The sequence below is a fragment of the Prinia subflava genome (assembly GCF_021018805.1).
Source record: "Prinia subflava isolate CZ2003 ecotype Zambia chromosome W unlocalized genomic scaffold, Cam_Psub_1.2 scaffold_32_NEW, whole genome shotgun sequence".
Classification (NCBI taxonomy): Eukaryota; Metazoa; Chordata; class Aves; order Passeriformes; family Cisticolidae; genus Prinia; species Prinia subflava.
Genome location: NW_026960609.1, coordinates 1,346,368 through 1,363,135, shown reverse-complemented (window position 1 = coordinate 1,363,135; position 16,768 = coordinate 1,346,368). Strand labels below are relative to the sequence as shown.

The 16,768-nt window shown below is 44.1% G+C and overlaps 1 protein-coding gene across 1 annotated transcript in view; it reads right to left on the bottom strand.

Moving 5' to 3' along the window:
* The window catches only part of LOC134565045 (endomucin-like), a 29,185-nt gene extending 16,945 nt beyond the window's left edge, over window positions 1-12,240 (bottom strand). The window contains exons 1-4 of the mRNA XM_063424411.1: window positions 12,237-12,240; window positions 9,813-9,893; window positions 9,321-9,428; window positions 476-602 (exon numbers count right to left, since the gene is read on the bottom strand). Of these exons, the coding sequence (XP_063280481.1) occupies window positions 476-602; window positions 9,321-9,428; window positions 9,813-9,893; window positions 12,237-12,240 (320 nt within the window). The remainder of the gene's footprint in view (window positions 1-475; window positions 603-9,320; window positions 9,429-9,812; window positions 9,894-12,236) is intronic.
* Between the last annotated feature and the right edge of the window lie 4,528 nt (window positions 12,241-16,768).

The window sequence follows — 16,768 nt, the reverse complement described above, 5'->3', positions numbered from 1 at the left end:
GAGTTGGGAAGAATTAATGTATTTTTGACCTTGCATGCAACCATGTTGTACTTTGAACAACATCATTTAATTGGTAATGTGCATTAAATTCCTCTCCAGATTTTTTAATAACTGCAAAAATTATAGCTGTTTCCTCCTTTGTCTCCTCTGCTTTGCAGACAGGGAATTTATCTTGATGACCTCCTCTGACAGTCAATGCTATACAATGACCTCACACAGCATATGTGAAGATTACTATTATCACTTGTAATTTATATCCTCCTATAATGACATCATGTATCTCAACTGAATGTTTGGAAGTTCTCCCATCACTCAACATAACTTCAGGGCTAGATAACATGGACACAGTGTACCCTGCATGAATAAGATGTGGTCCTCATTCCAGAACAATGCACAGCAAATGAAGAAAAGACTCAAAATTATTTGCATCCTTTTACCTGCTTGTATAGAGACAGAAAGTGTACATTTTTAAGACTTACCTGAGGTTCCAGAAGCAGAAGTATTTCTTTCTGGAGAGACCGTAGAAGAAAAAGACAGACCTGTAGTAGGTGGAGCACCCAAATTCTCATTTTGTGCCAGTTGTGTTCCACTTGCTTGTGTAGCTGGAAATGAGAGAGATTTCAGGTAAGAGGCACCTGCACAGACGTCTTAGATCCTGGACCATCCTGCAGACAAATGTTCTGACCATCATAGAAGCGACTTAAGGTAAGAAAGCACTGCATATTCTGGTAACTGCCTCTAAAGGAACAAACCATCCCTATGAAATTGTTGCTACTGGCATAGCTGAGGCACCTTCAAAGCACATTGTAGCAAGAGAAACAGCCTCATATCTGTGCCAGCAGACAACCCAGAGCTCTGAATTGGGACCCTAGAATAGTTAGATGTGGTAAGTAGGGACAGGCACTCAGAAGATCTCGGGATGTAGGGAAAGCGGAACCCTTCCCCCCTCACTTCCCGTGGTATGCAACCCCCTAGCCCCAGTAATTTTCCATTCTGTTACTAACCCTAGTTAGATGACCATCCCTAGCTACCATCCCCCCTGTGACGTAGCATAACGTCCCCCAGACTATATAACCCCACGGTGTAACATAATAAACGCCATTTGACCATCCACCACATTGGCGTCAGTGTGTCAGTGGCCCAAGTGACCCAGGTGGGGCTGGGTTGCCATGCCGTTTTCTTGGGACCAGGTCGCCTGTCTTTCATCAGAAGGCAGCAGTTAGACAGTGTTTCACCAAGAGCAACATGAGCAGAAGAGAGAAGCTCAACTTACTGCCCTCTATATTTTCCTTCATTTTAAAATCAATCAATTAATCAATCAATCAAGCTTCAGTTACAACTGTTACTTAATGTGATACTGTATAAAGTTTAAGGATTACAATTAAGCAAAGAATTAATTATTTCATTCTGTGCCGTTAAGGCCTAGGAAATAACATATCCCTGAATATTAATGTATGAAAAATAAATTGTCTTATTTCTCCTCTCACTCAGTCAACAGGAGATCAAGGCTATTGTGTCAAGATTTACAGCCTAAGGTGAGGCCAAGACAATGGTGCAGGGCATGACCTGAGTCCGTGGAACTGAAGGTCATCGAATGACCAGAAATAATTTAAGATATTCCAGCACTGCCCATAATTCCTACATCTGTACTCAAACTTCAGAAGAACAGGCAAAAGAGTGTCTACTGAATAAAACACAGAGGTGCCCAAGAGTAACCTTATACTTCCTGTCTGATATAAATCAGAGAGGCGACTGAGCTGTAAACTGTTTTCAGTGCCTCTTCATATGAATTTTAAACACAGGAATGAAAACAACTTTAAGACACGTTTCAGTCAGAGAGCAACATCACACACATGCAATATGAAAATCTTGAGGAATGCTTCATCACTCACTTTATCTAGAAACTGATTACCAGTTTGGTCCCTCAAAGAACTCAAAGCTCCCTATTCTAAAACTACACACCTTTAATTTGGCCTTTCCCTTCCCCTCCTGTTCATTAAGTGCAGCACCTTAGAAAGGCAAGTTTCAAAAATCAATAAGCTAAGAAAGAGTGAGCTGAAGCCACTGGAGTCAGGGGATTCATATAATTTTGGAAACTGAGAGAAGCTGGGCAGCCAGGGATGGTGTCTTTCAAGGTTGAGGCATGAAAATGATGCAAAACAACTTAAGTGCCTTAAACTTTCACTGGGATTCTAGTGATGAGAAGCAGAATTTCATGTCAGCTTCCTTCAGAAACTTCAGCATTGTACCCCTTCAATATAAAAGTCTAATCAGTAGAGAGGAGTGTAAAAAGCCCCTCTACCTCATTTTTTACTATGGTATATTGCAAGGATCTGGGAATGTTAACAATTCCTACATTCTCTCCATGGAAGCTTTGAATCAATCTTTAGAAGAAAACTTTTTCAACATTTGATTTTTATTGTTGTGGCTTCAGACTCAAATTTTATATGTTGAATTTTAAAAATGGAAAAAAACCCAAACTGAGGTACCTCCCTCTCCCTATAAGATGCGGAGGCTTGTAGCAGTAACAGCAACTATCTTGTGGTCCCCTTGCCATAGGTTAGTAAAGGATTGCATGGGAAAATGAAAAGTAAGTCAGAATAACAGTGCAGGGACACTCAAACACAAATATGCTTTGTGAATACTGCAAAACAATCAGGTGTGTGGGAGAGAGGAGTAGTGAGGCAGCCAGTTACCCTGTAACACCATAGAGGGCTGTTTTCCCATGGGGATCATTCATTCCATGCATCCTATCAGTCCTGGCAGCAACCCAGCCTCGGGTGCTCCTCTTGTGTTTAGGAGCTGTGAGAACAGATTGTTCTCAGGAACACGGGCTGTGCTCTGGGTATGCTTTGGCAGGGGATCGGGAGGGGAGGGATGCTGGCATTTCCATTTTATTTATTTTTTTTAATTTAGCCTGGGTGAGATTCTCCCAGGGACCCAGCTAGCACCAGGTATGAGTTACACCTTTATCTAGGGCTTGGCATAAAGCTTATTGCATTTATTTTGCCAGACTGCAGAACAGGCTCAGTGCTCTGTGTGTCAAGGGGTAAAGTAGATGTGCTACAGGGCAAAAATCTGTGTGCCAGTTTTCACCGCTTCCAAGATGGAAAACACAACCTGGAGGGTAAGGCTCCCTTAATTCCACTGCAAGATTAAATCCTAGCAACCCAATTCTCTGCTGACTTGTGGCTTTGAAGCAGCTTTTAAGCAGCATCCAAGTCTCACGCCTCCTGCACAGCACAGGCTCCACCAGCAGCACATTCAGCAGATGAGACAGCTTCTGCACCAAAAGCCTGTGGGAACAGAAGCATCCATACCCAGCCACTGCTCATGTACTCAACAGCATGGAACACTTGCTGGAGATGTGCCTTTTAGGTAAATCCTGTAACTCGTAGCTGTGCGAGCTTTAGTTGGGTCTCAGCAGCAGGAAACCGCGCAAGCCCTCGCTGAGGTGCCCTCGCTCCGTGCAGGGACAGGTGGGAGGCTCAGCGCGGGCTCGGTGACTCAGCCCTGCCATCCCCGCTGACACATCGCTGCAGTAATTCATAACGCCTCGCCTCAGCCAGCTGCAGCGCACATTCCTGCCCGCTGCCAGGAGGAGGCCTGGCCTTGCAGAAAAGCAGCACAGTGCAGAAGGGCGGCTACAGCAGCTGCTGCTGCTGTAAAAGCATCATCGGCACGGGTTTGGTGTTAACAGCCGATTATGAATAAAAATGGTAAAGGAGTGCAGAGTGTAAAATAGCTGTCCAAATGGGGATGATTGCTGCAGCAGCAGAACTCTCTGGTGGTGATGTAGCTGTCCCTGCTGATATTTTGGTAAGATAAATGGCAGTGTGTTAACACGTATTTGGCAAAGGGAGAATCAACAACTGGGAACCCGAACCTGCCCTGCAAAGCTGCTGTCTGAGCTTCAGGAATTTCCTTACTCTCTATGCTTTGAAAACCCTTCATTTTCTTTAACCATCTGAAATTCGACACATCCTCACTTGATCTTAGCGTGGCTTTCTACTTAACCTATGTATAACCCATATACATTTTGGTATTTCCTGACAGTACTTTAAATTTTCTTTACAGTAAGCTGCTACCTAGTTAGTTTTGACGTTGTAAGATGATGCAAGTAACCCACAAATACCCTGCATATACTCTGTGCTCTGCAAAGAATGTAGACATCTCTATGTGTGTTGAAACCTTTCTTGACCAATAAATCAATCAAGGAAACACTTTTAAGGGGTAAAATGAACTCCACCCAAACCACATTAAAATACTGTCACAAAAGCTTTCTTAAATGGAAGACTAAAGCTTTTCCCTTGAGCTAGTATTTTGAGCATTAACACATATACAGGCCTTGCCCCCATAATCAGTAGCCTGAAAAGCCATTTGCAATAGTGAGCGCACAAAAGCTTTGAAAAATCCCATTGTAGCAATCCCAACTATATTTGTGCCCATTCAGAGGAACGAAAATTGGCTAGGGAGGTAACCAAACAGATCTCAGTTTTAATGTTTACATCCATAGTTGATTGCATGTGCTGTCTGCAACTTCATGTTTTCTGCTAAGCAAAACCCCAAAGTATTTTAAAATACATTTTTTAAAACTTCTCTCTACATAAAATGTCTCAGCAGCCAACTATACCCAGTGTTTACCTATAGCATGTGCTAACAAACTGAGGAAAACTGAACAACACCTGTTACAAGAATGCTTTTCTGATAGCATTCCTGAAGTAAAACTTACTTTATAATTACCAGTAGTTTAATAAAAAAATAAATACATCCTCCACTGTTTCCCTTTGTCACTTTTTAATATTTAATATACCACTGCACCATAATATATCATCATCCAAGAAAGTGGCATGAGATAACTCAGAAACACAACAGTCAAAAATCCACTCTTATTTGTCACATGACACCTTGAATATTGATCTTACATAAGATGCTTGCACCATGTCCAAGGGAGGAAGAACAGAAATTTTTGTTGCATTTCATTTCTTACACTCTTTGATAACTTCAAGTGTACCAGGATATGAAATCCTGATTGCAGATGCAATTTTCTGTGGTGTGACACTATACATATTCTTGTTTTAAGGGCCTGAACTGCACAAGTGAGGTCACTGATTAATGTGAGCTCTTGGATTTGACATCTTATACTGATAAATAAGAAGGCTAAGGAGACCAGTCTAATGTTGGCTTCTAATAAAATGTCCTGGTTTGAGGGGGAAGTGAGTTTTCCAGGAAGTTGTGGTCAAACCAATCAGTGGTCAGGTTTGAATGCTCGCACCTGGAGTGTCCACTGAGGGGTTGGACACGTCTCTGAGAACACAAGGGATTAAACGCAAGGACTTCCAGAGGGATTTCCTTTTTTGGTTCTGGTTTCAGAAGGGCACGCATCCTCTCCTCCTCCCCTGCACAGCTTAGAAGGCTGGGGGGGGGGGAGGGAAACCATGCGGCCAGGCTGAGGTAGGCCGGTGCCCCAGGGGGAGAAAAGAGTGAAAGGGACTGGAGCTGAGGCAGCCCCATCCAGGATGGAGGGGTGGAGAACTGTGGAGATGCCTTCCATCCCCATTCCCCTCTCCACCCTCCCCTCCCCCCCCCCCGCAAGAGAAATTGCCGCTTCGCAATTGATATTGGCAGCGGCTGGCAGCAGAGAAGGAGCGAGGGGGGGAAAGGTGCCCGGCTGCGTGGGGGAGTGCCCCAGCCTGTGGCCCTGCCAGGAGCCAGAGACATTTAACTCTTTCTTGGCAGAAGAAAACTTTTTCCAGACATTGATTCTCTTGGCTGGTGGTTTGAGAGAAGAGAGAGAGACAGCCTGGGACTGAGATGTCAAACGAAGATGAAAGGAATCCCAGATGGGCAGAGATGAAGAGGAGTGGCTTTTTGGGCTGGACTTTTCTTGCATAATGTTAGCCATAGACTGAACCTGAATCCTCCTGGACATAAATAAGACTGTATTTGGGTGGAAGCAGTTGGCTCGAACCAAAGACTTTGTGGCAGTGATTTGCCACTATAGGAGTGGAGCGAACAGAGAAGAGAGGAAGAGGGTGTGGTGGTGCCCTCTGTCTTGAGGGATGAAGATCTCTGTTCTTGGAACCCTCAGCCCCAGGGGTAAATGTGGGCGGGACTTCTGTCCCAATATGAGAAGATGGCTGGTTTTTGGTACTTGGCCAAGCATCTTTAAAAGAGCCCCATATGCGATTTTGGTCCATGGATGGTGGTGAGAGCACTGGACATGGAAAGGAGGGTGTCACCATGGCAGACTTCTCCAGGCGGTGCCATGGGTGACATGGGAACATGGGAGGGTGGACCTGTGTTTCCTGGGGGGCAGTCTATGGTGCGAGAGAGACTCCTCTCTCCCTTGCTGAATTGAAGATTGGTTTTTTTGAGTGATGATGACTTTGATTGGGAACCCAGGGTTTTGGTTTAAGCAAGTAAGGTGGAAGGCAACGTGTAAGTGTTAAAAGTTGAAGTGTGGAAGGGTGGAAATTAGGGGAGGACAAGAAATGTTCTGGGAGATTTTAATTTCTGTTTTTTGTGTGTTCAGGTGTTTTTTTTTTTCTATTTTCTGTTTTTATGTAGTTTAATAAAGTTTTCTTTCTATTTTCAAGTTTTGGGCCTGCTCTGCTCTGTTCTTGACCACATCTCACAGTAGTTGTTAGGAAAAACATATACTCACGGGTGCACTGGCATCTGGCCAGCGCCAACCCATGACATACAATAAACAGGGCAGGAAGGGAAGCAGGAGAGATTGTACTTGTGGCCTGAAGAGGAAAAGAACATTGAATTTTGAAAAAAAATAAAGGACAAAGATGTTTGCTAGACTTCAGTGTATGGAGCACTGGGCTTTTCCTGAATGTATAATAAAAGGTGACAGCAGCCACAGAAACTGCAGCAGAGACAGGAAGCCCTGTCAAATCTCAGTTGTGTGAATGCAATCATTTGCTGAAGATTTTAGCAGGGATTGAAGTAGAGAAAGGGATGACTTCCATTACAAAACAACAGAGGTGTCTGCTTTTTATTAAAAATCTGGTATAGCAAAAGTAAATTTTGACTTAAATTTTGAAATAAAGGCACCACCAATTTCTGCCTCAGTTTCACACAGCCAGTGTAAAAACAGGGGGAAAAGAGTGCCAGTGAAAAAGAAAGAGACAGCAGCCATCTTTCTTCTCCTGTCCATTTTGAGAGCAGGAGTGTTGCTGTGCCTGTGCTGGCTTCAGGAAGTACAGCTCTGGCAGCCTGGTGCTGCTGCCAGGGTGCCAGCAGGGGCTGGAGCATGCAGTGAATGAAGCCAGGGACATCCTGCTGTGCCCGTGCTGCAGTGGAAACGCAGGGATGGCTCTCACCAGCAGCCGGATGGTGGCCAAGGGGTCTGAGGGCTTTCTGCAAGGCTGGTCACACACACAGAGCCCCGGTGCCATGTATTGTCCCAACACCAACACCTTGTGCCCCATCCCACTCCTTTCTGCTGAAGCTAAGGCTATGATTTTCTGGAAATGTAGATCAAAATTTTGTCATAAAAACCCCACTAAAATTGGTTTTCACATACAGATATTTTCAAGGACTTGTTTTGCATTAAAAGATGATACGATTTTTTTTTTTTAATGCATGGCATTTCCAATGTCCTGGACATGCTGTCCCAGTTTTCCTTCTTACGAATGGGATTGAGAGGCGGGAAAAACCTGGTTTTAGGTTAATTTACCAAGCATTTTTTTTACCACAAGTTTGGGGGGAAAGAGGGGCTTAGCTCAAATGAGGAATTTTAAAACCAAATCTCAACACAAGCAGCTAGGGACTGAACTCTAGCTGGTGGGAAAAGAATGCAAGAGGAATGGAAAGGAAGAACATTGCTGAAAGCTTCTTGCCCAGTCCCATCACACCTCCAGCACCAGTTTTCCAGTTCAGAGCAGTGGCTGGAGCCAAGCTGCACCGGCAGGCATGCCTTTCCTCATTAGCTTTCCTTCCCCCCACCGGGAGCTCTACCTGTTGCCTAGGTTTAGTTCCAGGTGGCTGTGCTGCTCCGGTAGCCACAAGCCAGGAACCTCTGCCAAACTGAAAGGAGCAGGAATTACATCTGTAATGCAACATGCCATGCTGCAGGCTTCTGACAGGCCTGAAGTGCCACAATTGCAAGTTTTAAGAGATTCTTTGGGGCCTTTGGTATCACTTTGAGCAGCTCGTGCAATGGCCAGGCTGTGTGTATTCTGTGACTCATCGACAGTGGCATTTAAAAGCCAAGCCAAAACCCCAAAGATCTTGGGCTGAGAATCAAATCCCTCCTTACACAACACACAGCGGGAAAGCTGCATCAGTAGAAAATGAAACCATGAAGCGAAAGGAGAATAGATCTCCAGGAAACTTAGCAGGCTTGAGTCCATGAGGGGTGGTTTTAAAGGAAAATTTGCACAAAAAAAGCATGCAGCCTGCTTCACAGGAGTACCTTTTCAGACAAATAAGCCAAGGGAAGAGAAGTCCCATTCTAATAATTCGTAACAGTTCAGTATGCTGTAAACATCAATTCTGAATGCATTGGTGTACCACTGACTGCAGAGGTAAATATCTGGAGTATTTTTTAAATTTTTTTAATCAATTAAAAAAAAATTGAGTTCTCCAAAGCTCTGGTTTATCAGAAGTCTGGAGCAAACATTTACAGTGCATATCATAGACAAGGGAGACTGAATTTCATCTTAAGTTTACTGACTTCCTAAAATTAACCCAACTACTTGCTGGGTATGTGGGTTTGATTTTTTGTTTGGTTGGGTTTTTGTTTGGGGGTTTTGTGGGTTTTTTAATTTGTTTGCTTTTGTGGGTTTTTTCTTTTTTTTTTTTTTCTAAAATCCAATCTGATATTCCAACACACATGTTATTCTGAAGATTTATGGGAAATAAAAGTATCTCCTTAGATTAATGCAGAGTAATTAGTACCACCTCTCTTTCAGTACTATGACTTGCAATAATATGAAACATAATAAGAATTGTGTTGTAACACATATAAAAATAAGAAACAAAGGGATGTTGTTCTGACACCATTTTAATCACATAAAATAATTTATTTTTTATTTCACACTTAAAAAAAAAAAAAAACAAACAGAGAAGAAAGTAAAAAATTTAAACCCTTCCAGATATATCTCTCCCAGTCAAACTAAAGGCATAATATTCTTTGTGGAGGATTCCAGGGCAAGCTTCATTAAAGATATATAATATGGTAGGATGAATAGCTCTGCTTCCCCAAACCACCAAACTACTCTTTTTGACCTCCTTTTACTGTTTTGCAGAATTTTACAGAAATGTAGCATTGAATGACTCAGAAATGGCTCAATGAAGTTACTTACTGTTTGTTGTGCTGAGACTTGTACTTGCTGCTGAAGTCACTGCTGGTGGTTGTTTTGTTGTACCTTGTGTTGTTTGTGATGTAGCACTAGGTGAAGAAGACGTGGGGCCTAATACAGGAAAAACATAAAATTTATTTCCTCAATTTTGCAAACATGTATAAAACACACCTACTGACCTTGCAGACTAATTTTAAATTATCAAAATTTAAATTCAAGATCAACAGGGGCAGGGCCACATTGACTGCAGGGAAAGCCACTCCCTGTCCCACACGTGGTCATCCCACTGCAGACAAGCCTGTGATAATGCAGTTGGAAGGCATATCTTGGAGCTTCTTTTAAGCCTGACCAGAAGGAAACTTCTGCACACACCTGTAAGGTTTCACCCAAAAGTACGCTCCCTGTAAAACAAATTCCCAAACCAAGAGGCACTTCTGCCTAATTTCCTCAATGACCACTAGAACAGCATCAATTAACTCAGAGATTTTCACTTACTGCTTGTGATGGTTTCATTTGTTGTCAGCACTGGAGCTGCCAATGTTATTTGTGAAATTGTCATAGTCACAGGTCCCACTACTGCAAGAAAGGCATTCACATCATTATGGAATTATTTTATCATGCCTAAATAAACATCACATTCCTCTAGCCATGTTCTCTTACCAAGGCAGTGAATTTCTGTTTAAAGGCTGGCCCTCACAGAGCTTTATTACCCACACATTTTGAATGAGGATTCAAAGTACATATGGTTGGTTTCAGAGGGGAGATTTGGCCAGTGAACAACATGCAATTGCTTACTGAAAGGTAGCAAATGTACCTTCCAGCCAGCCCCTAAAGGAGAGGCTCATGATCTTTGGGGGTTATACAGAAGTGCTTGGCTTGACTTCCAAAAGCCATTGGAAGTGAGTGGAACAGAGCCTGGTGTGGATGGATGGGTTTTAGACAGAGGAATGGGGATAGGAATAACAGTTCTTTACTAGTATATATGACAAAACAACAAACAAACAACAACTACAGCATTAGTAATAAACAGAACCAAGAACCTTGAGGGCTTTCTTTCACAAAAAGCCCGGGGCAGTTTGATCTCAGTGACCCTGCAGGACTCCAAGAGGCCGAGCTGGAAGGGTGGAAAGTCCCGGGCTGGTGGATGAGATGAGGAGCTCTGCACTGGTAGCTGGAGCGGCAGGGGTGTCCCGGCAGGGCTGGGCAGTGCAGGGCCACAGAGTAGCAGGAAAACCTCAAAGCTCCGAAGAAGCAGCGACGGTGGGGGCAGGGCTGGAGAAAGCGAGCTCAGAATTCCTGGGTACAAGAGCAGATGACGGTAGATTTCTCAGGACGACATGGAGTAATGGCTGTGAACTCTTCCTGCAGCGAGGGGCAGCTTGACTGTCCTCCTTGATGCCAAAAAAGCAAGAGAGCAACTGTCCCCCCAGCTCTGTCTTTTACCTTTCCCAAAGCTCGGGTTATCTCTCCTCTCTGAGGGAAACTCCCAGAGACTCAAAAACAATAGGTGTAGCCTTGTGCTGCCATGTCCTTCAACTACTCCCTTTGTTCTGCCTAAGTACTGTCATTAAGGTTTCTTAGGAACTTATGGGAAAAAATTCTGTAAGTGAAAAAGAGGCAAATCTAACCCCCAACAAGTGGTTTTTGCGATCTCCTCCTCTCCTTGAATACAACCACAGCTTCTCTGAGCCTTCAGGGTGAAGGATTAGCTAAAATAACTGGCCACAGGAGTAAGCAGCCCTTCTCCTGCCTTGAAGTAACAAAATTGTACTAGCTCCCTGGCTAGTACAAGCACTTAAGGAGGGCTTTTCAGCATCACCCTGATCCCAAAATGTGAGAGGAAGAGGAGAATCCCCAGAACATGGCTCGAGAAGTGCCACATTAAGATACTGACTTTCCCCATTGCCCTCAATGCAGTGCTCCAGCTGTTGGGGCTTTACTGCCATAAATGATGCCAGTCTTAAAGTGTTATTACTAGGTGGCTCTTCAATATTACAAAACAAATCATCCAAAAAAGAAACTTCAACAAACAAAAAGCTAAATAATTTCTGTCTCTACTTACTGTGTTGCAAGGTTGTAACATCATAACTCAAAAAGTGGTTTTGGCTTCAAACAAGATTTTCAGTCTTATTGCAGCGGTGTTCATATTTTTCTACTAAAATAAGTTAGCGGGTGTTGAAGGGGGTAAAAAAGCTGCACTGGCTCAGAAACAGGCATTTCTCAACCATTTTAGATTGCTGTGAGACAAGTATGGGTACATTTGTGGAGGAATGGATCAACTCCGTAAGTGAATGGGAGAGGAAAATGGCACAGGCTAATCCCCATGTGCTGTCAGGTTTGAAGCGTGACATCCTGTCAGGCTGCATTAGCATGCTGTAATACAGACATGCTAAAAAGAGTCAGGACAGCATATCAGTATTCTTGTGTGACTCCATTCATGGTAATATCTGCTGGCATTCTCTCTTTTTTTGGCTACAGGGCAGAACAGCCAGTTTTGTTCCCTTTGCTCAGTGTACTGCACTCTGATTAACATTTCACGAGCACCACCAGAAGCCTGCAAGAGCCACAGATCTAACCTGGAAAAAAATAATACATAATACAATTACAGGGGCTCTGCAGAAATGTATTAAGGTCTAACCAGATGAGCCCTTACAAATCCTCTCCAAGCAGTGTGTTACCAGCCCTCTTGGCACCTGCATGTTTCTAATGGGTCTCAGCCCCTTCCCAGTGGGCCCCACTTTCTTGGGCATATTTTCTAGGTATGCTGTTGCCTCCATAATGCCTTGTCATAGCACATGCTGGCCCAGTTTGACATGGGCATATCCTATATAAAATTAAATGAGTCCCCTATGGGCCTGCTGCTGCCCCAGCTCTACTCCCCAGAACACATGGACACAGTCACACCATGCACAGACTCACGCATACTGCATTTAAAATAGAGGTTTTCTTGCCATTTGATTACCCAGTCAGAGTAATGCTTCATAGACTGTTATGATTTTCGGACAGCACAGAAATAACAACATGACTCTCCATGATGGTAAAGATGAGAGCAAACTTTATTCCTCTAAATTCTACTTTTATAGAGTAGTTCAGTACAAAGAACATGATTGGTTATTCCGTGTCTACACCCTTTAGTAAACATTTCTTTCCAGTAAACATGTTGGAAAAAACACCACCTGCAGATGGTTTCTCACTTCTCAAGGTTTGTTTGAATTCCTCCTTAAGATTTCTCAGGCTAACATGAGAAAGTTGCTCGTCTGCCTTTCACACAGACACTGGCAGAGCCTGAAGCCTAAATTCAGACCAATGTCAGGCCTACATCTCCCCCTTTTAGTTTTTGCTGAGGGCAGAGTCTGTGTCTGTGTTCTCTCCTGCAAGGCCCTTGCAAGAGAAAAAAGACAAACATGACACCAGAAGTCCCTTTAGTAATCAAACAATCACTAAATAGAACTTCCATTGGGCACCGACTTAAATGGTCAGGGAAGTTCTCTGGCATTTGGTGTTGACCCTTCACAACCATGTCCATGCACCAGCGTCAAGCTTAGCTATTTACTAATTCTAATACAGAGAAAACCAAAACATCATCAGCCTGTTCAAAAATGGCATTCTAATTCATCAAGATCCATCACTCTAGGAATCATCCTTTCAGATAACAAGGGGTTTTCCTGCCTTTTAGCAAAAGATGGTGGTCCTTGCATCACACCTGCAACAACAAACTGGTTTAATTTTCCAATTATTTGGACAACCTGAGTTGGGCACTTTTTTTTTTTTTTTAAGGCAAAAATGCATGCGTTGTTTGAAGGGGCAGAGACCCACTGCAGGATGTGCAGGATTGGACCATCATTCACTCAGTTGGCCAATGATACCTGTAGGATGTCACCAAGAAAAAAAAAGAAATAATAAGAATGATAAAATTAATAAAATATCAATAGAGAGACATCTGACTCCAAAAAATTTTACATGATCCCAATCACCACAAAGGCAAAAACCACAAAGTGAAACAACAGCCCTTAATAACTACAAAACATACACCAAAGGCATGTGAAATATTACCTAAAATACAACTACTTCTATGTAGGAAAATGTAATGAAACAACATCTACGATAAAATTAAAACACATGAAAAGGAAAGGGTCCATTGAGCCAAGATGTTGATCGTTGGCATCACTGGATGTCTTCTTGAAATCTGAAGCAGGGAGTGACATGAAGAAGATCAACGAAAACAGGATCATGCTGCTGACACAGGACTTTTGTTGTCTCCATAAGTTCCAACCACATGGTCATCTCGTTGCAGTCTGTGTGATAGCCAGAAAGGCTATACAGTGTCCCTTTTCAGTCCTCAAAGGTGATGGGTAACAAGACTGTTGAACCTGCTAATGATAAAACACAGGCACATCTCCTTAAGTTAACAAACTTGTCAGGCTCCACTGCCCTAAACTGACAACTTGTCAGACTCCATTGTCTAAATTCAACATCCATGTCTCAGAATTATTTTTTCTTCAGATTCATAACATAAATGTTACACCATTGCATGTTATCTTTTTGCTAATAATTTTCATCGGCCCAGAAACTGCAAAAGCTGAAGTGCTTCTTTTCCAGTGACAACCTGTAACTCCCTCCCGGGTGAGAGGCTCAAGTTGACCTCAAAGATCAATTCAGCTATTATATTTAAAGGTCAAATTGCTGAGTCAAATAACTCATATGTAATTTCTTGCTAAAACATCTGGGCAAACAGGCAATTCCCATCCAGAGAGAGCCAAGGCATGGCCGGTGCCCAGCTCTAACTGCAGAGGAATCCCTTACACCAATTTAGACAAGCTTCTTAAAAATCTTATAATAAAGACTAATATAATAATTGACACCTCCTAAATTTGTCAGGGTAGAGATGCTCTGAGCTCAGCAGGCTGTTGAGATGGTCTGTGACCAGGATTGGAACTGCATCCCAAACAGTCAGGACAGAGGAGGCATTCTTACAAACTCAGATAACCTTGTCTGGAAATCTGAAAATATTTAGAAAATCATGAATGCAAAACTAGCATAGACAGCTAGAAAAAAAGGAAAAATTCTTGGGTGACAGGCAATTATAGACAAATAGCAAAGTACCTAAGAAGAAGAAGAAGCAGCAGCCGGCTATAGAACTGTGATAATAACTCTATCATATCGGTGAATTCACATTATATAGTCAATATATCATCAACAAATATCTTAAAAGTTGAGATAACACTTAGAACTCATAACTGATAGTTATAATATAGAATTATTAATAATACTTGTGTTATCTGCAAAAGGCAACAAAGGCTGCTCATTTGTTTTTTGTTTTTCTTTTCATTTTCCTTCTATTATGAACAGGCATTTAAAGCTCCAATTCTATTCACTGGAGATGCCTTGAGAAGAAATGTTTTGAGGGAGGGTGGGAGGGAAAAACCCAAACAAAAAATCAACTGTCCCACTAAAAGGAAAAGCTTCTGTTTGGCTCAAAGGCGGCAGAGCTATTTGGCCCTGCCCTGAGTAGGGCTCTGGGAGCTCCAGGGGCCCCAGGGCCCCCTCACATGGCTGCAGTTACACGGGGATGGGGAAAATCCAAACAAACGAGGCCCCCATTTCTCTGTAAAAAAGAACTATACCTTAAATTTGAAACGAAGCAACTCCCACAGCATAATAAGCTGTCTAGAAGCGGCAAACACCCCCTCATGCCCTATTCGCAACGCTGCTCGGTGCACAGGGAAGGAGGGGGGAAGCGAACCCCGCTGCTCATAGCGGGGGGGAAGGGGGAAAAGGAGCGAGGAGATGGCCCCGGTCCTTCCTATGACGGCTTCCTGTGCAAATTCATGCGGGAAGGAAATGAAAACAGCAGCAGCTGTCGTGAAGTGTGTGCCAGCGAGGCAGGGGCTGCTGCCCCTGCTCTCATCACCACTTCACGCGGCGGGGGAAATGGGGAAGGGGCAACCGGGTGGGCTCGGCCCACCCCTGCCGCTGGCCCGCCGCTGCCTCTTTCGAGCAGAGAGCCGGCAGCCCCCCTTCACCGCCCTGGGGGGAAGGGGGGAGGGATGAAGCCGCAAAGCCGGTCCAAGCCGCACATCTCAGCGTCACTGCGCGGGGAAGGGAAGGGACCTGCGCGCCCTCCTGGCCCACATGCCTGCGGGAAGGGGGGAAAAACCAAGTACGGAAAAAGTGAGTGAGAGAGAGAGAGAGATTGCAGCCGCTGCCAGCGCTGGAAATGGCGGTGCCACAGGTCCGGAGTGCCGGCCACCCGCCGGAAAGCTGGAGAGGAAGGCAGGAGCCGATCCGCCTGCAGCATCAGCTGCCAGCTTCCCTCCAGGGCACGGGTCTCCCCTCTCCCACCGCACCCGCGAAACCATGGGGGTGGGGAGAGAATTGCGCGTAGGGAAAACAGAAACCGGGGGGGGAGGGTCTGACCCCATCCCACCGCCACTGCGGGGAGAAAGAGGGGGCTGGACACAGCAAGAGAGAGAGAGAGAAGGCAGAAAGATCGAATCTGCTGCCACGGCCTCTGTCTCACTGCACCCCCCACCCCTGCCGAGGGAAAGAAACAAAGTTAGAACACAGAGAAAAAAAGAAAGACAAACCCTAAACTCACACAGGCAATCATAAAAAACAAGCACAGGTAAAGTTAAAAGCATAAAACACTCATAAGGTGAACTTTTTGCCCTGAACTCACACAAGGATACAGAGGGGATTAAAAGTTTCAATCCCGGTCCCCACCAACCACAGGCCAGGTGTTGGGCCACGCAGAGGAAGGAAGAATCGTTATGTCACACTCAGGGTCCGGGAATCCAACCAGCTGTATCTAGGATGGGCTGGCATCTTTTAAAGTCATGGTAAAGACCAGTTGCAGTGGCTGATAAAGCAGGAACCGCTGCGTAGCCATCCATGATATGAAGAAAAGAGAAGGAAAAAGCCAAGGAAGTGCCTTTTCTGCCGGCCGGGAGAGATGGCTTGCAGACGCTCACTTTGATCTAACCCAGACAGAAGCAGAAGAAGTCGGGGGGGGGGGGGGGGGGGTGCAAGAAGCTGTTGGCAGCGAAGAATTCCAGAATTTTATCCAGGGAGACCTAAAGGCAATCTTATTTCCCTAAACGGCAAGCATTTTTCCACCTCTTCATTCTCATTATGTGCTGCTGACAAAGCTCCTGTAATCCCCCACACCACAAGGCCACAGCACTAGAACAGAATGTTTTTTCAACAGTGCCTACATTTCATATGGTTTTGTTTTAACATATCTCAGTAGCTACCATGTCTGTAATGCCAGCTAAATGTACTAGCTGGCCAATCAGCTCATTCCCAAACTCACTCTTCCAAGACTCTAACAGCATGACTTTGTAGGAGGCTCATTGCAATACTTAGATTATTCATCCTTTAAAGGTGTTCCATTTAATAACCATGTTGATAGGCCACGGTTTCCTCAAAACTAAAAAGAAATGTGAATATAA